Source organism: Neodiprion fabricii, chromosome 3 (genome assembly GCF_021155785.1).
Source record: "Neodiprion fabricii isolate iyNeoFabr1 chromosome 3, iyNeoFabr1.1, whole genome shotgun sequence".
In the NCBI taxonomy this organism is placed as follows: Eukaryota; Metazoa; Arthropoda; class Insecta; order Hymenoptera; family Diprionidae; genus Neodiprion; species Neodiprion fabricii.
In genome coordinates this window covers 16,083,760-16,111,218 of record NC_060241.1, presented here as the reverse complement: position 1 = coordinate 16,111,218, position 27,459 = coordinate 16,083,760, and the positions used below count along the sequence as shown (strand labels likewise).

The 27,459-nt window shown below is 35.6% G+C and overlaps 1 protein-coding gene across 1 annotated transcript in view; it reads left to right on the top strand.

Annotated features, from left to right (window-relative positions):
* The window catches only part of LOC124178149 (SCY1-like protein 2), a 46,622-nt gene extending 20,833 nt beyond the window's left edge, over nt 1-25,789 (top strand). Inside the window, exons 3-18 of the mRNA XM_046561323.1 lie at nt 12,975-13,109; nt 13,799-14,011; nt 17,234-17,354; nt 17,606-17,701; nt 18,685-18,830; nt 19,913-20,043; nt 20,151-20,265; nt 20,346-20,491; nt 20,601-20,754; nt 20,856-21,105; nt 21,639-21,807; nt 21,923-22,104; nt 22,448-22,504; nt 22,725-22,972; nt 23,922-24,068; nt 24,612-25,789. Coding sequence (XP_046417279.1) covers nt 12,975-13,109; nt 13,799-14,011; nt 17,234-17,354; nt 17,606-17,701; nt 18,685-18,830; nt 19,913-20,043; nt 20,151-20,265; nt 20,346-20,491; nt 20,601-20,754; nt 20,856-21,105; nt 21,639-21,807; nt 21,923-22,104; nt 22,448-22,504; nt 22,725-22,972; nt 23,922-24,068; nt 24,612-24,638 — 2,337 coding nt within the window. The 3' untranslated portion in view covers nt 24,639-25,789. The remainder of the gene's footprint in view (nt 1-12,974; nt 13,110-13,798; nt 14,012-17,233; nt 17,355-17,605; nt 17,702-18,684; nt 18,831-19,912; nt 20,044-20,150; nt 20,266-20,345; nt 20,492-20,600; nt 20,755-20,855; nt 21,106-21,638; nt 21,808-21,922; nt 22,105-22,447; nt 22,505-22,724; nt 22,973-23,921; nt 24,069-24,611) is intronic.
* The last annotated feature ends 1,670 nt before the right edge of the window (nt 25,790-27,459 follow it).

Here is a 27,459-nt window from a genome sequence, read left to right as displayed (position 1 = left end):
ATTTCCATAAGAAACTTTTGCGGGAAAGCGGACTATCTTGGAGTTAATATTAAGAGCTGAAATTTTTAGAGGATTTTTTTTTATCGATTTGGAAGCGTTTGAGCCTCTGGGAGCAATTTAGGGTGTTTCAAAAAAAGACGAATTTTTTTTTTCTCTTATGGTGTCCAAAAATTGATATTACATCTAAAAACAAAAATTTTGGCGCCAATATGAGCTCTTAACATCAATAGGAAGGCTTGCCTCTATCCATTTCTTTATTTTCCGTTTAAATAACACGGGAAATTTTTTTTTTCGTTTTTGAATTTTTATTACTTTGGAACGGTTCATCGTAACAACAATCTGAAAAAGAGATTTGTAGGAAATTTCACATTCTTCAAAAAACGTCTTAAGATCAAAGTTCCTCAGATCAACCGTTTCAAAGATATCAGCGATCAAAAATAACACTAAACAAAAATTTCAAATATTTTCCAATAAAAGTACAAAAAAACACATCATATGCCATATTTATATTATTTTTTATGTAAAATTACTTTAATTCTGTTAACCTGAGACTGTAAACTTTTTTTTTGCTAATTAATTCAATACTTAGCTCACAAAAAGCACAAAAATCATTTATGTGATATTTTTAACCTTTATATTTATGTATTTGTGCTTTTTGTCAGTTAAGTATTGAATTAACTAGCAAAAAAAAAAAAGTTTACAGTCTCAGGTTAACAGAATTAAAGTAATTTTATATAAAAAATAATGTAATAATGGCATATGATATTTTTTTGTACTTTTATTGGAAAATATTTGAAATTTTTGATTAGTGTTATTTTTGATCGCTGATATCTTTGAAACGGTTGATCTGACTAACTTTGATCTTCAGACGTTTTTTGAAGAATGTGAAATTTCCTACAAATCTCTTTTTTCAGATTGTTGTTACGATGAACCGTTTCAAAGTAATAAAAATTCAAAAATGAAAAAAAAATTTCCCGTGTTATTTAAACGGAAACTAAATAAATGGATAGAGGTAAACCTTCCTATTGATATTAAGAGATCGTATTCCCGCCAAAATTTTTGTTTTTAGATATACTATCAATTCTTGGACACCATAAGAAAAAAAAAAAATCCATCATTTTTTGAAACACCCTAGGGAGCACATAAATTCGAAAACACCCCTGTAAGGGACACCCTAATATATACCGTAATTACAGAGGTCTGCAACGAAATCCTCCTTCAAAAAAAAAAAATGTTATTGATATGAGGGTTTCAATCTGCCGAATCTATATCTGTTTTCAAATTTTTGCTGTTACGTATATACTACATGATATGATTTCTTCTTTGAATGTTCAAAATTGAAAATTTGTTGTGTTTTGTTTTTGCGTATACACTACTTTAATCTATTTAAATGGTATACCTACATGCAAAACCTGTTCAAACTGATGAAAAAATAAAGAGAGATATTGCCTAACGTTGTTCTCACGCCAATGCATGCCCCTGCTCATTTTTCGCTGTGACTTCACGTCGCGCAGTACGAAAGAAAGAAAACTACAAAATAAATAGAATTATACTGGTAGATAGATTTTCTCACGATTTTAATGTTCAAGCTTCTTCACTTTATAATTTATTCTTATAAACATTGTTGCTAACATTAGTGTTTGATTATAATTAGCTAACAAAAATAGCGTTTCGTTAAGAAAAATTTTAAATGAAAACTGTACGTGGTATATATATTTTTCTGCGATTGGGAGATTTCAATCGAAAAATGGCATTTTCGATGAAAATTGCAAATTTTTACTGGTATTATCTCCCAAACTGCTTCATGAAGTACGGTGCAAAAATGTACGTTCATTGTTATGACCTATAGAATGACATCTTTCTTTTAAAAATTTTTATCGCGCCTGCATATGTATAGCCATTACCAGGTTTGCATGCTTGCATTGAATGCACTTCGGTTTCAAATAGATATTTCCTGACCGAGAATCACTTGCTTGTTACTACGTCTATATGCCACAAGCCATTCTTCGTATACATCTCTATATAGCCCCCGCTATACTGCTTACTTCCTCCCTTCTATTGCAAATATAATTGTGATTGATAAAGAATCATTACTATTACTAGTATCTCTGAAACCACTCGGTTGTTCGCAGTAAAAGTTAAGCATCACCAAGCATTCTAGCTTGCAGTACGGCCTTAGTTAAAATTAAACTGTAATCGAACGAACAGTTTCTGAGTTATTGAGCGTCCGTGATAAAAAAAATTGTTCTTCTTGGTCTTCGTCGTCGTATACATCCTAGAACTATTTGTCGACCACGATTTCAGTAGAACCAATTGACGTATGGATTTCAAATTTGGAAGATAAGTTGGTGCTGTCGAATGTTCAATTTTTATGGATTATAATGAAAATCTGACGACCGGTATGGAGGGAATTTAACGTAATTATTTTGTAAAAACGGAGATGACCACTGGTTCAGTATAACGATACGGGGACATGATATTGAAAAATTTTTAAGGTGTCTTCGGATTATTGACGTCTCTACTTTCATTAATTTTAAATGAAAGCTGACAATACATAACGGAGTTCTCACTCTATGCAATGCTTTACGTTGAAATCGCAACATTGGAAACTTTTCGGTGATTCGATCGCACGCTGAAATTTTAAAGTAAAAAGGATTGCGGTCAAAGCTTGATAGCTTCACCGGGGATTCCCTCTTCCGAGTATCAAAGATTGGCTACTGTCATTTTAATGTAGCGCTGAAAAATGCACAGTCAACAAGAGTGGCGTATCTGAGGAAAATAACTCCTCTGGCAAATACTGAAATTGCGCCGTTGTCTGAAAATCTGATATCCTAACGATAAAACCTTTAGGGAATGGGTTTGGTTCGATTTTCAGATTTGAGAAATACAGATCCTAGAAGGATCAAGATTGATTTTCGGCTTCGTTTGCGTTTGCGAAGGACACTTTGTGTCAGCCAAGAATTATAAAAAAAAATCTATAACCATTTCACAAATTGTATTTTTGAGCGAATGAAGATATAATCAAATCCATGCGCAATTTTTCAGATGTTTCATTTTTATGTGTGTATAAAAATAGACAGCCCTGAGAAACACTCGTCGGCAATCACGTTTTAATTTTTAGGTGACAATTTTCGTTTTTGCGCGAAAAAAAATCTTTGTTTGCAAAATTTTACATAAAAAAGTACCGTGTGATTTAAAAAAAATCAAGAAATTTTTGGTGGATTATTTATAGTACAGTTACTTTATTCATGTTTTCCATTGATGTCTTATAGAAAATATCGTCAAAGAAGTACTCCGCGGATGAAAAAAAGTGTACAAATTTTTGGTAAACTATTTATAATTCATTCGCTTCAAACATATTTTTCATTGAACAATGCATTGCAGATTTGATGGGAAGTATGTGTAAAGCAAACGAATTATAAATAATTCGTCAAAAATTTTGTAATTTTTGTTCACCTAGAGGTACTTTTTTGATGCAACATTTTGAATAAAAAAATCACAGCTTGGTGCTACCACGTAAAAGATTTTTTTACCTTCAAAAATGAAATTTTTCACCGAGAAATCAATACGGCGATTGTCTCCCAGGGTCCCCAATTTTTCTAGAATTTGTGAAATGGTGATAGATTCTTTTGAGTTCTTGGCCGTCAGAGAGGGTCCTTCGCGATTGCAAATGAATGCTGAAAGTAATCATGTACCACATAGGAGCGGTATTTCACATAGCTAGAATGGGCACCGAACCATCCCCTTAACAAAGATCGATAATTAAAATTTTTATCTTCGTTATGTTCTATTTCATGGTTTAACAAAGGAAATTAAAATTGTGCAAAAATTTGATAGGAATTTTTTCCCGTAACGGGTTGAAGAAGTTTGTTACTCGGAAATCAGTACTTTTTTCATCATTTTATTACGAGATGATCAAACATTTAGTATTTATCGAATTTACGCACCCTTAAGCCACTGCGATTCTTTTGAAAATGTGTTGAGACAAATCCTGAATTGTAAACAAAACCTTAAATAGTGATTTTGCACCTGAAATCATTTCTAAACAATGGAAAACCTCACATATTCGGTCGATTTTACTCTGCGACGAGTCATATTATTCGCAAGACAATTTTATACACTCTCTTTACGGTAATTTCTTTTTCCTTCCATTTCAAGGAGATAATTGCCACGTAGCTTGGGAATGTGAAAATTTGATACAAACTCAACGTCTGATGATATTGTAATAAAGCCACCAAAAGTAAATTGATTTTCAACTGTCCAACCTCTTTCAAGCGTACTCGTAGCGTCCCTACTGAAATTGTACCCAGGGCTCGTGCCATGCTTGTCATACTCTAGATACGTTACTGGTCAACAGGTCAACAGGAGCGATGTTCAACACAAACGAGTCATTTGTCGCGACATCGTGATTAGCGCGTCTGCCAATAATTTAAGGTGAACTTTCATTGGTGATTTGTAATGTAGCCTGCATATTTAAAGGTCATATTTCGTATCCATATACAATAGTGAATGTGCTATATCAATGAGTTCAAATTTATGACAGTTTCGTTATAAATCCACTAAAAATAACCACGGAGAAATGAAAAGCCTGAAATAAAATTTATCCGAAGAAGAATTAATAATAACGGACAGTTAACTTGCAATTAGAACTATTTATGCGGGACAAGCTTAGAATTGAATTTCCAAAAGAGCTCTCGAAGAATGTAAGAAATTTCAGCTGGGTAATAAAACTCGGCGGGAAAAAATCAAGAATTAGGCATAGAATACGTAATCGTTGAAATATCGATCAGCCACATGGAAACTCATTTCTGCATAGTAAAGCCACGCGGCTGTAGCAACGTTATACTAACTGACCGTTCGAATAATAAGAAGTAGGTACCGTTCAACAACCTCACACGATATTGATCGTCAGTGAATGAAACATGGGAAATAATGAAAGCGAATCGAACAGTTTTTTTCGCCATGTTCATTGATGAGAAATTGAGAACACTCTGCTCAGGTGTAGCAACGTTTAAATAATCCGTTGAAATGCATGAATGTCCTTGAGTAAAATGCGTCAAAACAAGTTTATTGTAACCAATCAAGCATCTAGGTGTACGCAGAACATTGACGGTGTTTACACGAGGTAATAACAAAATTTCCACGCTCATGTAAACCAAATTATTACACATCCGGGGACCCTGCTCTGTACCATTAGGATTCTGCATAAAATCCACCGTAATTCGGAGACCCAAGTTCTCTGTGGTTATTTCACTCTTCAAATACTTTTGCTTGCGGGAGAATCGAACACCGGCGACATCTAGCGACCACGTATTGACCCAAACGGAGTAAGATTTCTGGTTATGGTTACTATACACTCTTTCGGCATTTTCATTTGGTAGGATAGTTGAAACAGCAGTTTTCCTACCGATGTCGGAAAGTTATACGGCTGGGGTCCGAAGATCATTATTCGATACAGTAGCACTAAGGGACGCCATTATCGTCACGTTTTCCGACCGTAAAGTCGAATTTATATACAGTTAGGCACGTATCCGTAAAGTTCAACTTTAGGGCCAGAAAACGCGAATGTAACGGCGCACTTTACGGCTACTATGTGGAAAAGTATAGTTTCGGGTACAGAATAAAAATGAATTTTGCACCTGTAACCAGAGAGTCTAGTATGTATTTTTGTAAACAGACAGTTCATATCAACATAAAGGATTTTTGATGCAACTAAAATTTATGATAATACATACAGCGGCGGCCAAAAGTATTGGCACAGACCATTTTTTGAAAAAAGATTGATTGATACTGCCAGATAATTGGTTTTTCAGCTTTATATTTAGACTAAACTTATACTTAGCAGTGTTGATTTCACAACAAAAACATCATGATTTTATGCGTATATTTACTTATTGTAAATTATTGACTTAAATTATTTTTTGCAGCGCACGTATGATTTTTGCTAATTCTGACTAACGTGACCGTTTTTTGAACCGGCGGGGAAAAAAAAAATTTAATACGCCTGCCACGTTAAATTATCAACAATTGAGATAACTTGTGTTTATGTACCTATAACGTGTTTGAAATTGCGAGCTAAAAAACCAAATACGAACACTGAAATGAAATTTTTTTTTTCCTACTAAAACTGATTAACGAATATCTACCCACACTTTTTCGTTTTAATAAGCGAAATTCTTTCAAATATTCTAATAACTACGTGGTTGCCATGTCAGAAAACGTTCATATCAGCCCCACTTAATATGCCAAAAAATGCATAAATCCATACATTCGTTACAAACACTATGGTGTGCACCTAAGGGTCAGCGGACTTTACGCCCCGGGTACACAATATACTCTTGAATTCATACGAAACCGATGAATCTAATGAAAAAATAGCAAACATCGTTGGACGAAGTCGTTACATAATTCGAAGTATGTGGTCAAAATGTTGAAAGACAAGTTAAGTGAGAGTGACGAAGCGACTATTCTGAGAACGATTAAAAAAAATTCCAAGGCGTGATCGACACAGCTATAAATACAACTTTTAAGGATAGAATAGAAAAAGTTGACCATACATAGGGCTGTCAAAGAGACTGGGTGTAATGCTGAAGTCTGTCGGAAGAAAGCATGGATTAGTGATGTGAATAAAAAATGCGATTATATTGGACAAAACAGTATCTACTCAAAGATAATGCAATCTGGCGTTTAGTGCTAGTTTCTGATGAAAGTAAATATAATCGTTTCCGACCGGGTGGTAGAATTTTGTTGTAGAGAAGGCTTAACGCATAGTTGAATCAAAAGAATGTGCAGACTACGCTCAAATAAGGGGGTGGAAAAATGCTGGTATCGGGTTGTGCGACTGCTTCTGGAAAGGGATCGTTAGTTTTTATCGACGAAAATATGGTTAAAATGAAATGTTTAAGTTTATTGAAAAATAACGTAAAACAATCTGATGAAAAATTGGTTCTAGGCAATAACTTCTACGTCCAGGAAGATAACGATCCTAAACATATAGCTTATCTCGTACGCCGGTGGATTTTGTTTAATATTCCTTACATTTTGGAAACTCAGCCACAATCGCTAGATTTGAATCCACTTGAAAATCTTTTGGAAGAACTCGGTAGACGCATGCGGAAACATCACATCTCTACGAAAGCTCAATTGAAACAAGTTCTGTTAAACGAATGGAATAAAATTGGTTCTGATGTAACTCAAAAGTTGGATTTTTCAATGTCAGATCGTCTTGAAGCTACACACAACAAGATTTTAAATATTTTTAAGCATAGTGTGTCCATTCTTTTGTCCAAGCAAAATTTAGAGTTGAAAACATAGTTTTAATTTGTTTACTTACAATTAGGCTCGCGTTGAAATAATAATTTGTGTGTGAAAAGTTCGAACCAAGAACTCTAGAAGAACGAATACCGTAAATAATGAAAATATCTTATTACACTTTGATTAGGAATAGTTTTATTTTTAACCCTGACGTATACCAATACTTTTATCAGGCACTGTATCTGCATAAATTATTTGGAATAGTATTCGGTAAACTTTTGGTAACAACTATAATGCACTATTAATTGTACGGTCACGTGTATTTACTTGCACGTGAATCCTAAATAAGAAACGTTTCATGCCAATCCGACCAAGTTTCGACCTTACATTTAATAATTTGGTTGAAAACTTTCCGGGGGTTATCGTAAAATTTCCAATACCCTCGCTTTATGTTTCGTTTCTTTTTCATCTAAGAGTTTCAGAGTTATGAAATGAAAACGGTTTTACCGAAAAAGGGTATTGTGACGGTGCTTCTATTACCTAAAACAGTTTTAACCAAGTTTGAAAAGGTGATATGCAAATCAGGTGAAATTGGTATGCAATGTCCTATATAAATGTTTACACGGTAGATCCTTAAAGAGTATACGCAGTAACCGTTCTCCCGTTATCAGTTTTATGATGATCGTATTTCAGACGGTCGCTCGGGAGTCCCACATATAAAATTCTGAAGCTCTGGAAGCCCTACATATCCACCCTTGCCATGTAGTCTTCTTCTTCTACTTCAATATTTTCTTCTTTTTTAAAAAATATTTTATACTCCTTTCAACAAGTTATTTTTTTTTTTTTTGGTTTTATTCAATTTTTTTAGTTTCAGTTTTAGTTTTGTTCATAATTCATAAGCTTTGGGTTGATTCAATGCCGAAGCATCATGTCGAGAACTCCAACGAGGGATTATGAACAAGGAAATTGCACGTTGGCAATTATTTTAACTTTCGTCAGATTTTTGGCATGAATTATTACAGTTGTAATCATATTTGGAAGCTTCGGTGCAATTCTTATAATAAACTACCCATACTTCGGGGCTTCGTCCTGTGTAGGTCGAAGATTGGGAGGATTATAATATAAGGATGAGTCCGGATCGTCTAGTGGTCCATTTAGCATTCTGCCATGTAGTCAGTACGTAATTAAGGCGGCAGCTCACTCGCAAGATCCGTTGAACAAAATTTCAAGCCCCTGCAAGATATTGTACCGCGAGATCCGACGATACATAAAAGGACTGTAAACATCACTGTGGTTGCTCAGCATCTTTAGACATGCCATAAGGGATAAATTTTACGAAATTGTCTTTATCTGCCGTTCGAGGTTCAAGATACTTCATCAATGTAATAACAAGAAGATCATGATCTATTTTTGTGGATTTGCAAGAGTTTCGATATTATGCGAAAATTCTACTTTTATGACGTTCATTTTTTTTCCAAATAAATGCTCCGCGCTATGAATAGATAATGTTGAATTTATCGAAACTGCCAATTGTTTTCAGTGGAAATTGAGTTGAAAAAATGTACATCGAAAAATACAAGCCTTGTTCTGAAAACCTGTCTTTATATTTAATCAGACAACTACAGTTTGAAGTAAACCAACGTAAAAAATGTCGCCACGAGAAATTGTAATCGATTCTGTATCACATAGGGTGAATTCACAATGGTGAGAAATCGTCGGTTGTATTGCGCTTTTGTGTAAATGTAGCCCAAATTATTTTTCAGTACGGTCTCACAGTAATATGAGAACCACTGCGCAAGCTGCACCTCGTATGATAGATCGCGATGTATTTAACCCTTAGCGGCCACACGGAGTAACTAGTTACACCAGGCTCACAGACAGTGAAATTAGAGATCTAAAACCTTTGAAATTTATACAAGTAACGACATCTGCCGGTAGTAGATAAGTGTGATAAAAATCATTAGTAATGTTGAAGAAATCTCCAACAAACATGAAACAATCGGTTAGAAGTCTTAAAACACCCATATGTCTTGTACAACTAGGTTTTTCAGCGCGGGGTAATGAGTTACCCCATGTGGCCGGTAACGGTTAACCTCAAATTTGCAGAAAATGTAGAGCTTCACATAATACTGACGAATTAATGTTACAAACTTTGTGCATGCACAATGCATCCTGCCATTTTTCATTGTTAAAAATTCACCCTGTACATTATAGTGAATTTCTGAGGAAGATATTTCAATGTAACCCTGTAACTAAATATTGATTCCATTGGTAAAGAGGTGAGAGCTTCACAACAGATAAGCAATAGATGACTTCGAAAATTTGTAAAAAGTCATCCTGATGTACGCTTGGGGACAATGAATCTGAGACGGCTAATTTTTTACACTAGACAGTTATGTTGGCAACACAGAGAAACCTACAGCGCCATGGTCGGTCGAGCGCCAAACAAACTCAATCTCAATAAACATAACATAACCTGTGATCCTCGAGTCTAATCTTAGAATACCGCGGGGATAATGACTTGTTGGATTGACACGTATTCTAATGTAAAAAATTAGCCATCTTAGATTCATTATCTACAAGTGTACCTAAATAAAGTCAGATATGACGTTAACTACATATGTAAATTTATAAAAAAGCACACTGAATGAATTCCGTAACCGGTAAAAAGAAAACATTTTCCGTTTCTAAATTACTTATATTTTGAAATAAACAGTTTGAATTAATAGTACATTATGTTACAAGGGAATAATGTCGAAGATTATGTCCGGGAGCTCTGTGTCGCTTCGCTCAGACAGTAATCCACCCAAGGGAATAATCGGCTTTATTCCCGTGCTATGTATAGGATTTTATTGCCGACTTAACTGTAGCTACTTTATTGACTTGAAAAATGGTTACCTCATTAGTGGCAGAAAAGTGCTACTTTTTTGCTCCAAAAGCGGGAAATAAGTGCTTTTCTCCCGCTTTTCAGTTAAATAAAATGGCCATTACGGTTGAGTGAAGTCTTCAACCTGGAAATCATTGAAAAATCTTTTCGTTCATATGAAACAGGTTTGGGGGTATTACGACGAAAATTTTTCCGATTCCAAATTAAGGACTACCCGACCATTCATGTCTAAAACGTCACAGCATCACGCGAAACAACATGAAGCACTGAATCATATTAAAAAAGCAAGTGAATCTGTCCAGTAGTTTTGAATCTCTTTGCAACTCTTTCTCCACTTATTGTTTACTTACTCGCTTGGAGATTATCAATACTGGTCTGTCACTCCATCCTTATGAGTTGTCGACCATCAAAATCGGTACAAGTTTGGAAGAGTTATATACAAATGATTGATTTTTTTTATTTTTCCTCAAATATGAGGTACTTAGACCGAATCATCTAGTCTGGGACCTTGACCGTTCTGAATTTTTTTTTTCCTGATGAGCTCATTTCAATAATCACCACAAATTGAAGAAAAAATTTTGTTACATGTATTGTTCTTTACAAATTATTTCAGAAATTTCAGAAGTAATAATTAATAATTAAATTACACAGCCCGGTAATATTTTTTCGAGAAACTGATCTATGAATAAGTTTCTGTAATTCTGATCTGATTTGGTGCGCTGAATACGATAGGATTACCTATTTTGTTTCATCACTTCAGGATTTTGAAATATTTCGATTGAATAATGGCATCTCGAACGAAAATAGCCCTTTTGGAATTGTATTGTCTCTATCAAAAATAGTATGTCATCTTATAGGCCATAGCACGTAATAAAGTTTTTTCACTATGCTTTATGCAGCGGTTTGGGAGATAATAAGAGTAAAAAAATGTCATTTTCGTAAAAAATATAATTTTCTGGTAGTAATATTTCGAGTTCCTGAGGTGATTGTAATACACGGGCAACGATATCATATTCAGCTCGCTAAAATACGTCGGAAATACATTATCACATCCATGTAGCAGTTTTTCGAAAAAAATTTGCATGGCTGTATAATTGAGTACACAAATTCTACAATGTGCGCCGATGATTTTGAGATTGAAATGTTAGTGGAAATACAAATTTTTCTGTCTATTCTGAAAAGATAAATTTTTTGTGTTAAATTTTCCACAAAATTAGTTATGAAACTTTTTTAGCGGCCACTCTTCACAGGGAATCTCAGAAGTTAATAATAATTTACAAAAAAAAAATAAATAAATAAATTCAATAGCTAATTATTTTGAAATTACTGAGATTAAACATTCAAATCCCTATAGAAAAGAAAGAAGAAGCTGTGACGATACTCGAACTTGAGCCTTCAATTTATCGTCTTACTTCATAGAATTTATTTAGATTTTAGCAAAAATCACATTACTGATTTTTCTGGAATAACTCAACAATTTTTGAAGAAACGTTTTTCAAGAACAAATTAACAGGTAAAAAACAGAAAAGGTTAGTCAATGGGTGGGTCAATGTGTGCAAATAACTAAATAAGAGAGTGGATGCATTCTATTGTTTGAAGATTCTTGGCCCTGTTCAGTCATTATTGTGTACATGGAAACAATATGCAAGCGATATCTTATACAGTTTTGTATGACCTTGCGATAAGGTTCATATTGTGCAGAGTGGTTCATTTCAATCACTCCTGACGAATATCTCAAAAACAAGAAAAAAAAAAATACAACAAAAAGTTGTGTATAAAACTTAGTGGGTTTCAAGGGGGAAAGTTCGTGATGATATTGGTCGAGTAGTAGATGGTGCCATTTTCGAGATTTTAGAAGTAACGGTTCTATTGTAGATAAGTATGTGTATTTTGGATGTGGGAAGCTAGTGACGAGATCAAAGACGAATTTGAGACGTCGAAAGATAGTATATTGTGTAACAAGACCTAAAAATAGGAAAACCATCACCTATTTGCACGTCGCACGATTTTTTTTTGCAACATCTGTTCGGAAAGTTTGATTATTGTAGCACCAAAGATACCATTTGCAGTGAGTAAAATTGAGGTTAAGTAACTGACGCTCAATGACACAGTGTGTAAGATTAAGTTATTTGAAAGTGCGCATGCGCTGAAGAAATTCCTAATATGGAAAATATAAAATTTGAGTTTTGTGCATGCACCAACCTAGTTTTTCCTCACTGTTCACAAATGGAACACTTTATGCGCGTTTTGGCACACATATTTTGCATGTGAATAGCTGATAGCGAGATAATAGATGAATTGGAAAATGTAAAAGACAAAGTAAATTTTTTTTTTATATTTTCAAATTCATCGATAATCTCGCTATCAACCATTCACAGCCAAGACGTGTGTTCTCTGTACAAAATTAGACGTTACTAGTAAAATCTCAAAAATACACAAACCGCAAGTTGACCCATATCAGCTTCATCTCTCTCCCCTGAAACCCTGCATGTTTCGTTTAGGACTTTTTTTTTGTACCAACAGGGAATAGCGAAAGATAGCAAATTGGACGACTTGGAACGCATGCGCGAGTTTCGTTGTCTTCTCACGCAGGCCAGCCACCCTAAGTTTCAGCTGTCAATCACGGCATGCAGAGGTTATATAGAGGATGTGAATTTCTTGAGCGTGAAAGAAATCGCAAACAAATAATGTAGATTTGAGAAAGCTTTTCGGATATCATATGTGAGACATTCGCCCCGGCCGATTAAGATCAACCATTCTGTATATTTGAGATGAATACGCATCAGACCTTACTTTCATTTTCATTCTAATAACCTGTTAACTCTCGTTTCAGGAAGTGTCAATATTTCTTTTTGAGAAACGATCGGCGGAAAAATTGCATAAACCTAAGCGAAAAGAAACGGTCACTGAAATTTTACGAGGTGGTGTTCGTCAGCTGGAACGTTTCCGGCATCCAAAAATCTTGCAGGTATTTATCCATCTCAATTAATTACTTAATTACTTCCCCAGCGCAACAATGGAATCTCTATAACTTTTTGCGAAATGAATTCTCGCTTTGACTGCGAACTCGTGATTCGTAAAAGAGCTTCGCTTTCAGCATTCTGAAAGCAAAAAGTTATGGAGAATGTACTTCATTTAGCATGAATAACAAGTAAGTGCTCGAGAGTTGACCACTCTTAAAATTTGGTCTATACAAGTCACGAAATCATTTGCAGTCTCCATAAATTCTTCAAATGTCGTGATATCTTTCGAAATATCGGGAAATCTTCTGGGATCACGGGTAATCTTGCGAAATCATACGGAATCTCTGAAATCTTTGAAAACACTTGAAATTGCTGAAACCCTGTGGAATCTTGTGAAAATTTCAGAAATCTCTAAAATCTGTGAAACCTTTGACAACGATTTGAAGTCCTCTGAAATCCTTTGAAATCTTATCACATCTTTCGAATTCTTTCAAGTCTTTGAAAGCTGTTAGTGTAATTATTTCAAATCAAGCAATCATGGGAACTAGCGTGCACATAAATTAACGAGTTGTCAACTCCTTGTAGCTATCTATACGCAATGAAAATAGATACGCTGAATAGTGTCATAGAATTGCGAAAAAATGTGATCAATAAAACCGTGTGATTGAAATTGAATGAATTTTGTTAATATCAGGTGATGCACACAGTCGAAGAATGTTCGGAGACACTTGCATTCGCCTCGGAACCAGTTTTGGCAAGTCTCGCGAATGTTCTTGCATTTCAGGAAGCAACCGCAATCGCTAACGCACAATCCTCAACTACGACTCAGCAAAATGTACAAGCTCGTCCGATGTATACCAAAGAATATGACATGCTTGATATAGAACTAAAATACGGATTATTACAGGTAGGAAATCTATAATTTAATTATAATCGTATCAAACCGTTGACTATATGCATGTTCAATGGGATACAACTTAAAATGTTCAACCTAAAATGAAGGTGTTACATTCTGCCCAGTTAATTATACTCTAGAAGTTGGTACCTTTCTACCAATGTCAGGCGTTTTGCACGCAAATTAATTCGCGTAGAACCCCAGATTTGAGCACGAGAAACCCCCCCCCCCCCCCCCCCGAGTAAACTGAAACGTCTTGATAAATATTAATTTTGGAACAGCTCAGGTTGAAACGAATTGGCGAAGCAATTTAGCCAGCCGTTCGATCAATACATTTTTAATGCTTAAACTTTAGAAACTTTGACTTTATCTTTACGACTGTCTCAGCTCTCTGTATTCTTTCAATTCCATATTTATTTTTAGAAAAATCTTGATCATTCACAAAACTCGCCAACATTCGCCGAATTTTTCTTTCCAAAGCATTCTCAGACAATTCAAAGATCTGAATTACCTTTTCAAGCAGTCTCTTACAGTGGGCGAAACGTGTTTTTGTTTACATAAAAAAAAATCGAGAATTGAGAAGGTGAATATGGGTAGACAGCTGAGGAAGTTGGTGAATTTCGGAAATTTATTGTCGGATAGCCGAATATTCGTTAAAACCACACATCGAATATTTTGAGTGTAGTCGGTTCAACTACAACTATTCAATATTTGCTGAACCGGAATTTTCGTTCGTCTGCTTCTCAAATCAAACTTTCCTTCACAGGTGTTACAAAAAATAGCATGTGTGACACGTGCGGACTGACGACGTGCGTGTAAACGCGTCACTTTACTTCGGTTAAAGCTGCAAACTTCATACCTACTCGTCGGAAATCGCTCACTTTTCGCCCTTTCCCCACGTGTAACACAATACACACGCTATTTCCTGAGGTTTTCAGAATAATATCGAGAGGACTTTTTCACTATTCTTACAATGATATCAAATAAAATTCTATGATTTTAGTATTTTTTTAGTTCCTTGAACAACATAGAATTTTAAAGTTCGACAGTCAATTTTCGGAAGGTTCGACCGTCTGTAAATATTAAATTTCAATCAAATGTATCCACAGACGTGAAAACAAGTGGCATTCAAGACGTATTAAATATATTGAACATGCTCTTATCTGAGCATCATATGAACGAAGCGGAACCATTATAGTAACGTGATTGATGACGACTTGGCAGGAATGAAAAGTGTATCCCTGATTAAGAGAGACCAAATGCCCCTGTTTCGGTATTTTTAAATTAACTGTTCAGAAATGTTTCTTAGGTCAAAAAAACGTCTGCCCAGTAGTTCATAATTCAACAACCCCCGCTACGCTCACCGGAGGGTGAAAAATGACATTTAATGCATTCGATTTTTTATTTCAAGACTCGATAGACGGATCTTTATGGAAAAAATTATGGATATGCATTACCAAAAGACCTTTCATGTAAATCAATTTGGGTTCAAGGGGCCAGTCCCAAGGTTCCGAAAAAATTTCAATAGAATTTAAAGTCGTTATATTTCGAAACCTAATCAATGTAAAACTTTTTTTTTCATCGTTCCATTGCTTCAAGTGTATATTATGCCCACGAATTATTTTTTAGATTTTTGTGAGTGGTGCGCCTGAGCGTACTTGACAATTGTTACACGTACACATTTTAAGTCGTAGTGATTTTTTATTTCTATTTTTCTCGTTCATCAACAAGTCAGAGCTAGATTGTCTGAATTGAATATAATACTAGTGCTAATTATAATAATAATATACGGGATTGAAAGATTCTTGTACAAGACTCGTTCGTGACTGCATATCATTACGGAATATGTTACTCCTGGTAATTAGCAGTCACTATTTTGAATAATTATGCGAAAGAAATAGTTTTATGCTGTTATCAGTAAATCTGTAAATATTCTTTATAACTAAATATTTACAGTGGAGATGATATCTTGTCCTCGTCACTGGATCCTATCAACCTTTCCAGCTTATGTCCTACCTAGGAGAATTACTTGGAGAAGATCATTCGATTTTATTGAGTTATCTGAAGGAAGAACCTGGAATCATAAGATTTTTGATGAAATCAAGGCATATTAATCAAAAACGAACAAGTGTTATATGTATACATTACGGCAAGAATAATGCTGGTATCGACATGATTAAAGGGTACTGTTGCATCTGTACAAATGGTTCGCGAACAATTAGATATTGCTCTCATGTAGCTGCTCATGTATACCGGCTATCTCACGGCTGATACTTATCAAAAATAATTTTATCCGCGCAAATGATGACGAAATTCTTTGGCGTGGGAAATGTTTATCCCATTCCTGATGAAGACATTCACTGTAAATGTTTAGTTGGCAGAAATATTTTCAGAGTTATGGAAAACAGCATAAAACAAATTTTTTTCACATATTCATTCAAAATAGTGACTGCTAATTACCAGGAGTAACATATTCCCTAATGATATGCAGTCACGAACGACTTTCGTACAAGAATCTTTCAATCCCATATATTATTATCATAATTATCACTAGTATTATATTTTATTTAGAAAATCTGGCTTTGACGTGTTGATCAACGAGAAAAGTTAAAATAAATGTGATTATGACTTACTTTATTTAGCTCTGCAATATGTCATTTTATCAACTCAATGTTTTCATATACAGGGTGGCCTAGTCATATTTAATCGGCAAATATCGATATTCTAAAACTATTCGGAAAAATTTTTTCCCAGACATGATCGAAAATAGTGACAGAGTGTCAAAAAAGTGTAAAAATCGTAATTTTCGATGTGGCGCACCACTCACAATAATCTGAAATAATTCGTGGGCATAATGTACACTTGAAGCAATGGAACGACGAAAAAAAAAGTTTTAATTGATTAGATTTTGAAATATAACGATTTTAAATTCTAATGAGACAAAAAATCGAATGCATGAACTGTAATTTTTCACCCTCCGGAGAGGGTGGAGGGGGTTATTGAGTTACGAACCTATGAAACATTTCTGAACAGGTAATTTGATAATCCGCAAACACGGGCATTTGGCCTCTCTTAACCCGGCACACCCTTTGAGAAGACTCGCGAATGCTATGTTTTGGAGTCAATGTGCTCATAGAATAACAGATTTATTATGCAATTGACAGTAACGTCGCTTCACCCGCAGCTTATAGCTCGATGGTTGCATATTTAATGTGTATACTCGTCTGATTTCAGATAACAGAAGCTTTATCGTTCCTCCATTACAGCGGTCACGTTCTACACAGGAACGTGTGTCCGAGCAGTATCTTGATTACAAAAAAAGGCACTTGGAAATTGGCTGGTCTCGATTTTATTGGTACGACATGGAGACAAGAAATACAAAACTTAGTTCATTGAGGTCACTTAGAGTTACACTCGCTTTTAGTTTTATTTTGAATGATGATATTATTAATTGCGCCACCCTCCCACACTTTTACTTGCTGACGAATCAACGTTTCGCCTACATTTGCCTAAATAATAGAAAAAAATTTTAAGTGAGAAAAAGAAAAAAAAAAAATTATCCGATGAACGATCCAAACTTCAACTACATACATTCTTATTCTGCAGAACGTGTGAATGAAATTGATGGTCTGGAGCCAGTTACATGCCATCCTTGGACGTCTAGGCTGCCTAAAATGGCTCAGCCTAATCTCGATTATATTGGTAAGGGGATAGCACTTGTAATTCATCACATTTTTATCAGGAATAAGATGCGTGATTTGTAAATAGAGCGCAATAAAGCACAAATTGCATTAACTGAAAATGAAAGAAATCGACACGATGTACAAGTTACGTTTATCTTTCGCATTCAGGGAAAAATAAAACACAAATTACGTGAACTGAAAAAATGGGTAGTAGAACCTGCAAGTATCTTTATTTGAATCAATTACAATTTCTGAATGTAATAAATATCATTAGTCCAAAGAATTATCTACAAAAATCAACAGAGATGTTATACGAACGTATCTGGATTTTTGTATATAATGTAGTAAGTATCATGGATATATGTATATACCATGAGTTTTCGTAGATGCGCAACACACGACTCCTAATTATAGGCAATTCGGAATACAGGTTCACTGACAATGAGCAATTCGGAGTTTCGCCCAGCCACGTGCTAACAAATGAATAACGGAGTTGCTCAGAGTGTTCAGAGTGGACCTCATGGTGCGCATCCCGGAAACGCGCGGTACTTCTGTGCACAAACTACCAACCTTGTATTACATACACTTATTTACCAATCTGTTTTGTATTTTATTTTGTCCTGATTAGCAAATAAAATTATTTTATTTTGACTTTGTTAAAATATACGAGCATAATTTGCGTGTTATTTGACCTCAATTATAAAATAAAAATGTCATCCAAATTACGTTTGTTACGTTGGAGGTACACAAAAACTAAATTATACATTTCCGTTCAATACGTTACCACAGACATATCTGTAACTTGTAATGTGTAACCGATTACTTGATTATGGAAAAAGTGATAATAATTATTATTTAAAAAATTACTTGTACAATTCAGTTGAAACAGCGATTCTGGGTGTAATCCTGTGTGTGATAATAAATCACAATTTTTCAATCACCCGATGTATTTTGCTCCATTCGTCTGTCGGTTTGAAGAAATATATTCGTTTGTTCACGTAGCTCCGGAAGTTCAACAGGACTCAATATGTAGCATATTGAGCGACATGTTCAGCCTGGGAATGGTCATCTGCGCGGTATTCAACCAAGGTCGTTCCTTGATACAATCGAATCATAGCTGCTCTGCTTATTTAAAGCAAATTGAAGGCGTGAGTACTCGGACTACATTATCAAACATATATTCCAATTTTATACAACCAAAACACTTTCTGTAAAACAGTTTTCATTTTTGTACTAGCGTACTATAGTTATTTGACAATGAGAGGTAGATGACGTCAACTCAGGCAGAATCAGATCTTGCCCATTTTACTATCGTACGAAATTTTATTTTTCATTTTTTTTTTTTATGCATTGACATAAAGACGTTTCCCGTATAATTTGCGTCAATTGCCTAGTGTTTTTAATTCTATCCTGCAAAGTTTGACATTTTAAAACACGCACACTTAGCTGATTCAAAACACCCGTATTCCACACAAAATTGGAAGGCCTTTGATTCGGAGAAAAGTTCAAAGTAATTTTCATAGATTTTCCCAATAATGCTAGGTCTATGGATTACACGAATCGAAGCGACAGTTTTTCTCATAGAAATTAATCGCCATCTATTCCTTTTCAGTATCTATTGGTATTGTTTGTATTTCAGTTATTAGTTATTAAAGGTTCTACGATATAATGTAGTTTCTTTCAAGACAGTTTGCTACGCCATTTCACCGTTGCATCTTAAGGACGTATGGGATGTACAGTCAGGCTAAAAAGGTGGTTTAAGGAAAACCGTGATAAAACAAAGGCTTAAAAAGGCTCACTCGAGCTAATCTTGTTACATGTACATAACTAAAAATGTTCCTGTGACATAAAAAATGTTTTCGAACGTCGGGTTTCACATGTAAAGACCTCAATATGTTAACAACTTCGGTGTAGTACAATTATTCTGTTACCTTTCACCTCAAAATCCACATTTCTTGTTTAATTCTATGATTTTGACTTCTCTGACGCTGTGAATACCAAGGCATTTACAATTGAAATACAGTGTTTTAAATTTTTATTCTGAATAATAGGTACTTTTTCTTTAAACTGTATTTAACTTGATTAGTTTCAGTTTCACTTTATAAATCAGAGTTGTACTGCAATGTTTTTGTTTCGCCACATTTTTGAGCCGACTTTACGTCCTAAACATCCTTCACACGCCGTGGTTCGTACACGCACAAATATACATTATCATGAATGTTTGTCTCAGCTAGAAGAACATGTGAACAACATTCTACCACGAGTTCCTGTACCTCTTCAAGAAGCTGTTGTCAGGCTTCTCCATAAAGACAGGAGACAACGGCCTACAGCGCAACTTCTCTCGCTGATAAAATATTTCAGGTTTGTTGGATAGGCTGAGAAGTACCTAATAATTGATCGCAGACACTTGGTCTTTGATTGCTCTTCGGTATGGATTTCGTTATTAAAAAATTGCGTGATCATTCCAGCGATCCATCTGTCCATGCCCTTCAGTTTCTCGATGTGATAAATATGAAGGACCCTACACAAAAGACTCATTTCTATAAGAATACTCTGAAGGAAGTGCTTCCATATATTCCTAGAGTACGTATTTCTATCGTTGTTCCATTATTCACGACTTGGGTAAGGTGCATTTAATTGAAAAAAGGTACTCCTCACTTCAGAAACTATGGTATCAACATATTTGGCCATACCTTCAACTGGAGTCAAAGTCTCAAGAGGTACTTGCCGCAGTCTTACAGCCCATGTTGTACATAATTCAAGACAGTACAGTTGAAGAATACGAGTCAATAATACTACCGACATTCAGGTAACTATTTTGATGTAATCATTGTATGTTTCATGCATTCATGTAGCGATTGATTTAGAGTGAGTTTTGAAAGATATTGCGTATATGCCGGTGTGTATAAATATTGCAGAGCAGTCTTCTCGACTCCAAAATCGATACAAGCTACGGTAATATTGTTGGAAAATTTGCATCTAATATTGGAGAAGACTCCGCGTGACGATATCCGATCAGAAGTCTTGCCCATGCTGTACGCGTCATTTGAAAGTACAACGACTCAAGTCCAGGTGGGTTTTATTCGCTGATTAAATATGCATGATTGTACGTGATTCGTTATGCGTGGATTCGGAGTCATGCGACCCTCTTTGAACGCAATCTGTCTTTTTAGGCCGCAGCCTTGGTCGCTGTATCAAACGTCACCGAATATCTAGATGACATGGCCATACGACGTATGGTTTTACCGAAATTGAAGGGAGTATTTGAGAAGAATTCAGGCGACGTCAGAATCATGTCGAACGTTTTGTCGTGCATCGAGTGCATATTGGAGCGGCTTGACAAGCAGCAAATTATCGACGAAGTGCTGCCTCTGTTATGGGAGGTCAAACTTCAGGAGCCCGAAATTGCTATTCGGGTTGTAAGTAAGTGCATGATATTATTGGTACAGGGGTTTGTATAACGTTGACCCGTACGCGGATCAAATTATAATTCCGTAAGAAACTGCAAACTACGACAAAATTCAATACTAGAATGCGATTTTTGTTATCAATTCTTTCCTAAGATATTCTAATATTTTATAATAATATTTCGAACTATCATCGAAATTAGTCCCACGGTATTGCCGAGGATACTGACGATAATTCTAACTCACGATCACGCATTTCGGTGTTCCGTATGACGGTTTTTACCTTGTTTAAAATTTTCGATTTCAAATCCTTGTGAAAAAAAGATGATTGACTGATTTTCAAGATTTTAACTCGCATACGTTCAAGCCTTTCTGTTTATGCAAATTTAATTTATTTTATACGGAAAAGATATGACTGTGAGTTTAAAAGAGAGTTTGTTACAACTTGAAGGCTGAATTTCATAAAGTTGTTTGCACACCGAGGTCCAAAACTATGTATGAAAAATTGTTGATGTGAATTGTAGACTTATTGTTTATACGATTTTACAGACATTTATAGGCTGATGTTGAACGACAAGAAATATGGACTTTCTGTAAATTTAATGGCAACACGCGTAATGCCGTCTTTGCTGCCTCAGACAGTAAATCCTGCTTTAAATTTAGAGCAATTTACTATTCTCCTAGAAGTGTTACAAGAAATGCTGAATCACATAGACAGGTAAAAAGTTCTAATACCTAAGATGCATGATGGTTATATTAGCATATACAGTTTGTTCGAAGTACAGCGATTTTGATCGATGTGTAAATGCGTAAATATATCATCATCCCAACAGAAATCAAAGAAACAAATTGAAATTGGACAATCTGTCGCTTCCGAGTCCAGAAAGACATCGTCCATTGCGTCATCAATATAGCTCTGATAACATGCACGCACCTCCATTCAACATTCCCAATCTACGTATCGAACAGAGAAAAACATCGTCGGCCGAAGACATGGCTAGAAAGAACTCAATTGGTAAGTTTACAAGTTACTCAACGATTTACGGTTCGTCGATGAGTTGATCAGGTGCGTTGTGATCAATTTTGTCTCTCGTTGCAGTTGTATTCTCTTTTTCAAGTCGAAACAAAGTGAAAATTATAGTTTTCTCATTTCTATTGGTTGACGGTACCGACAGACGCGCGTAAACTAACGTCAAAACGATCGACTGTACGGTATGATTTCATACAGTGTATAGAAAAAACAGCAAGCTGTCATTTATCAGCAATTATAAGTGTTTCCAACCACGACAAGTGGCCCTTACAATAATTAAATCATTTTCCGTAATGGGGTTTTAATTACGCCATTACTTCATGCCTAGGTTCGATGTCGATGACTGCGTCAGCTGAAAATATGGCTAGAAAAAATTCCATGGCTGGTAAATATACTATCATAATATTTATCATAATCTATCATAATATCATATTCATATACTATCATAATATTTATAAACGTTTATCATACAAAGACTGGAATAATTTGATTATAATTTTGGATGCATCGGGGGAGAGATTATTACGAATCGATGCTTTCACGTAGTACGCGGAAAAATGAACCGTTTTTCTGCACTTCGTGTAAAATGTGGATTCTGACTTTAGGCATGCTTGGAAGCTGGTGGTTCGGTTCGTCGTCCTCTACAAACGACGGAAATTTCTTGCGCGTGGCAAACGCTTTTCCGAACCGTCGGCTTTCGGACAACACCCTGATGACGCCGAAAATACGCATAGCTCCTTCTTGCGCCAGCTCACCCGGCGGTACTCCGGGAGGAGGTTTACCAATTCGACGCCATTCTAGCACCGGGCCCCAAGAGCGGCGCGGGTCAAATATTAACCTTTCACCGCCAACGGTAATTTGTGAAATATATTAAGAACAAAAACTAATCTTGTTCTGAAGATAAGTGAACAAGGTGGGGCCAAATGTAGCCGTGTGTAAAGTTACCAATCGTCATTTTTTTTGCAAATCGAGAGGTTGACCATTCGGGGACCGACAGTACACTCGACTCAAATCCTTCATCGATACAAGTGGCTTGATGCTAGTAGAATCAAAAGACGTCGATTGAACCCAGTCACCCAGACAATGTCAAATCACGCCAAGTGAATGCATGTGAATTGACATGATTTCAATTAAAAGTAAGCGAGTTCACCTGATTTCAATTGAACTTATGTCATTGTCATTGCATACAGTTCAAAGACTTGACTCATGTTGAAGTAACATTCAGTGACTTCAAACAAAGTCATACACGAATTTCAGTCGCCTCTACAGCGATTCAAGCCAACCTTTTTCCAAGTTCAATCCCGACTTTAGTAGAATTCAAACTTTTTAAAACAACATCAAATGAATATGAGAGAATAATTGATGTGATTTCATGAAACATCACACGGATTCCCGTGATTTCATGAAATCGAAAGATTAATCAAATCCAAATAACTTTAATTGTCTTCAAGCGACTTCTTGTTATTTCATGTAACTCCCGTAGTGACTCCAAGTAACTTTGTTCCCAAGTTTACACGTGAGTTCAAGACTTCACGAATTTAAGTGATTCCGCGAAGTCTGCGAGTTTCTAACCAATGCCAAACGAATGAGTAATGTGAATTGATGTGATCTCGAGTAAAACCACAGCCGTCCACGGTGACTTCTAATATAACTTTTCCCCTCAATTTACGACTGTCCTCAAATGTGGCCAATCTCTCGTTTGAAATTGATGCCTGACGATGAAACGAAATTAAATAAGTATAGTCATAGGTACTCTTAAAAGATGTGTGACATAAATAAGAGATTAATTGAAAACACTGCAGGGTGGTGGTATGCCGATCACGAGTAGTAGTGTTCCATATCTGCTAAGTTCAAGCATGAACAGCATTCGTGGCACTCGGCGGCCATCCGTGTCGTCGACATCTTCGCAGCAAGGCAGCGGGCTGCTTCACCAGTTTGGCTCCGGCATGGTAAGACAACTTCCCCCCATCTGCCTCAACCTCAATGGGCCACCAACACATACTCCATCACTCCAGCCATCGGGACAGCCTTCCCACTGACCCTTGTTTACAGTGTAAGAATCTCTATGCTCCTTTGCCAACCTTTCTTATACGAATATCCCTTGTACCCTTGATACTATTGCAGAAACACTGTCTCGTTATCTGTACAGTTAGAGAATTATGATGGGAGAGTTCCCGATATTTTTATAACATTGCACCGCTGAAATTTACCTTCGTCATACTTTTAAGTGGACGATCGACTGCGCATGTGACGAACAGCGATAACCAATGTCAGCCCGAAGTATATGCCGATCCAAAATAATTGACCCTAGTTAATATAATAGGTAATATCTTATGTTTTGAGGAGTTAGATCGGACAGTCAGTTTAAAGAGCGTTGTACGGTAAGATTTGTGGTACTACTTTTATTTCGAAATGGTCACCTGCTTATAATTTCTTCTCAGAAATCTAACACGGCATTACGTGTTTCAATGTTAACTTTTTGTTTGTTTCAGTATCAACTATTCTCTGGACGTTCATAAAGACGTACGTGCCAACAAGCTATTTGTTACATTCGTATGGATATTTCGTATGAATTCAAGTCCAAAACAACAAAATGTGAGTAACATCTGAAGCATGAAATGAATGGATAGCATAAAGCAATAGCAATATAAGATTCCTGGAGACGGATGATAAATACCCGGGAGTTAGTTTTGTATAATTATTTCATCATTTTTTATCAAGCGAAGAATCGGGAGCGAATAGAAATATAATTACTTCAATTTAATGTTAAGATTTTTGTCAACAGTGCTTGCCATCACTTTTACATCTAGGATAAGGCTGCCTGCACATTTCTATATTTACCGATAAATATTATGTACGCTTACTAGCGATAGTTCCATTGATTTTGACACGTAACTAACGCATAATTACCGAAATTATCGTCGCATTTAATTGTGACGTGTATTTAATTGTCTAACAAATATCGGGCTTCGCACCTTAAAACGCGGAATTTTCCAATCATGGATGTTACATAAAAGAAGTACAGTGTTATTTTCTTGGCGGGTATATTTCTAGTAGCCTTATCCTAACGACGATGCATATCCAGATCAGAATCGCAAAGGTATTTATTATAAGCATATTATGGTATATAAAATAATAAATTGATAAGATGAAAAATCTAAATTCTAAAAGAACTGCGTCTTTCAAATAGGGAAAAGAAAGAATAAACAGTCGAACTTATTTCGTTAGCTCATCTACTGGAAATCGGTATCTGACAATTACTGATCTGTTTGGCTGCAGTAACTTATATCTGATATACAAATTAATATTCAATATCAGATATAGAAATTACGTGAGTATAAATAGTGGCATGAAGTATGAAATATCAGGGAAACCTCTGACAGGAAAGTTACATTTACCCCTCCAAAGCCTGCCAGTAAAATGTGTCAATTTCAGTATAAATTAATGTGACTGTCTCTTATTCTTATATTCAACTCTGCGTGAGAACCCTACACGTATTATATATTTGTGTTATGTGTGTAACACAAATATGTCTTTGGCCTATTACACAGCCTATTATGTCCTAATTACTCAAGCTTTAATAGTGAGGAATAAGATAAAAATAAATGTCTAGTCAAAAACTTCGACTTGTTAGTCGAACTCTTATATTGTATATCGTATATTATACGCGCAAAGTTTTTTCTCGCAAACCGCATTTAGCAGTGATGAAAAAAATCTATGAATATGTATACATGTATTGTCAATTGCTATATTCTATGATATTATGATTACTGCATCAACAATCATTAATTCTTAAGGTAGCTTTTATACAACTATAAATTTGCACGAATACGACGGGTTAAAATACAGATTTTGTATTACGGCTCTAATATGAAAGTATACTCGAACGAAAATCAGAATCGAATAATAATTTTCTTTAAATATCACTTGCAGGATACATAGATTGGAAATACGATTTTTCCTTTTATAATAAGGGTGCGGAAGCTTTTATGTTACAATTATATATTTACATATAATGGCACATATTATAAATACTATATAGATTGTACAATAGGCATACTGACTATCATTTAAAAATTTTTAGAACCAATATATTTTATACATAATTTGGTCGAAGCTCGCTGAAAGTATATTTAAAATAGCTACGTTAACAATAGCCTATACACTTTAATAGTATATCTATAAATTTTTTAAAAGTAATTCCTCGATAGGCAAAATTGAATTCAGTGGGACTGAAATTTTTAATGCCAGCTATTTCTCTACGGCCTTCCAAACCATTCGCAATCTGTTCGAGTAATATTTTTTTTCACGAATCCATGATACAAAGTGACGCACATATGTATATTGCACAATCCGATTTCCGACATTTGCGGTTTTTATTTTCTCCGAATTTTACCGCGAACGATGTAGGTAGAATAACGTATACCTGCAGGGCCGGATTTAGGGGGGGGCAACCGGGGCTACAGCCCCGGGGCCTCCACGAGAGGGGCCCCCACAATTGAGACTTCGAAAAAAAACATTTTCAAATTCCAACTAGTATATAAACACTAGTAAAAAATTTTTTACGCTGTTTTCGCTTTTAGAAATTTTTCTTTCGCTGTTTTACCTTGCAAGTGGCAAGTGTGAGTTTTGTTTCTTTTTATTGTAATCTTCAAAAGCCAAATTATTCATTGAAAAGCTCAACGGAAAAAAATTGTCCACTTTATTTGGAAAATAATTTGGGGCCAGGGGGCCTCCACTCCTTTGTTGCCCCGAAGCCTCTCGACCTCTAAATCCGGGCCTGTATACCTGAGCAGCGTTTTTTCAATGTAACAAGCATAGACAATACGAAGGGATTCAACTCAATGACTAACTAAATCAGACCATAAATGTAGTTCAATGGCATAACGGCAGAAATACGTATATTGCACCACATGTATAGGTATATGTTATGCGTACATATATCGACTTATAATACTGTGGCAGTCGCAGGTAACTGAATGTCCGAGCATGCGAGCGTCAAGTTTTCCCATGCGTTAACAGGCTAACTAACTCTGTCAGGTTGGACCTTAATGCGGACTGTCAATACGAGCAGGCATTTCGAGGTTATTGTTCGAAGTCATATTTTGAACGTCTCAAATCATGGAGACTACACAATGAGGCAGAACTCAAGTGGGAGAATTGACTGAACTTGTCACACTAATCGTACACATCGACATGGAAAATGGACCGCGTGTTCCCTACCTAAGCAATGCACGGAATATGTCCACCGCTGTGCAAGCGAGATACAGCATTATTAGTGCCCATGGAAACTAGAGACTTATTGTTGGTGCCAATCGCTGTCTCTTTTTAAGACCGCTG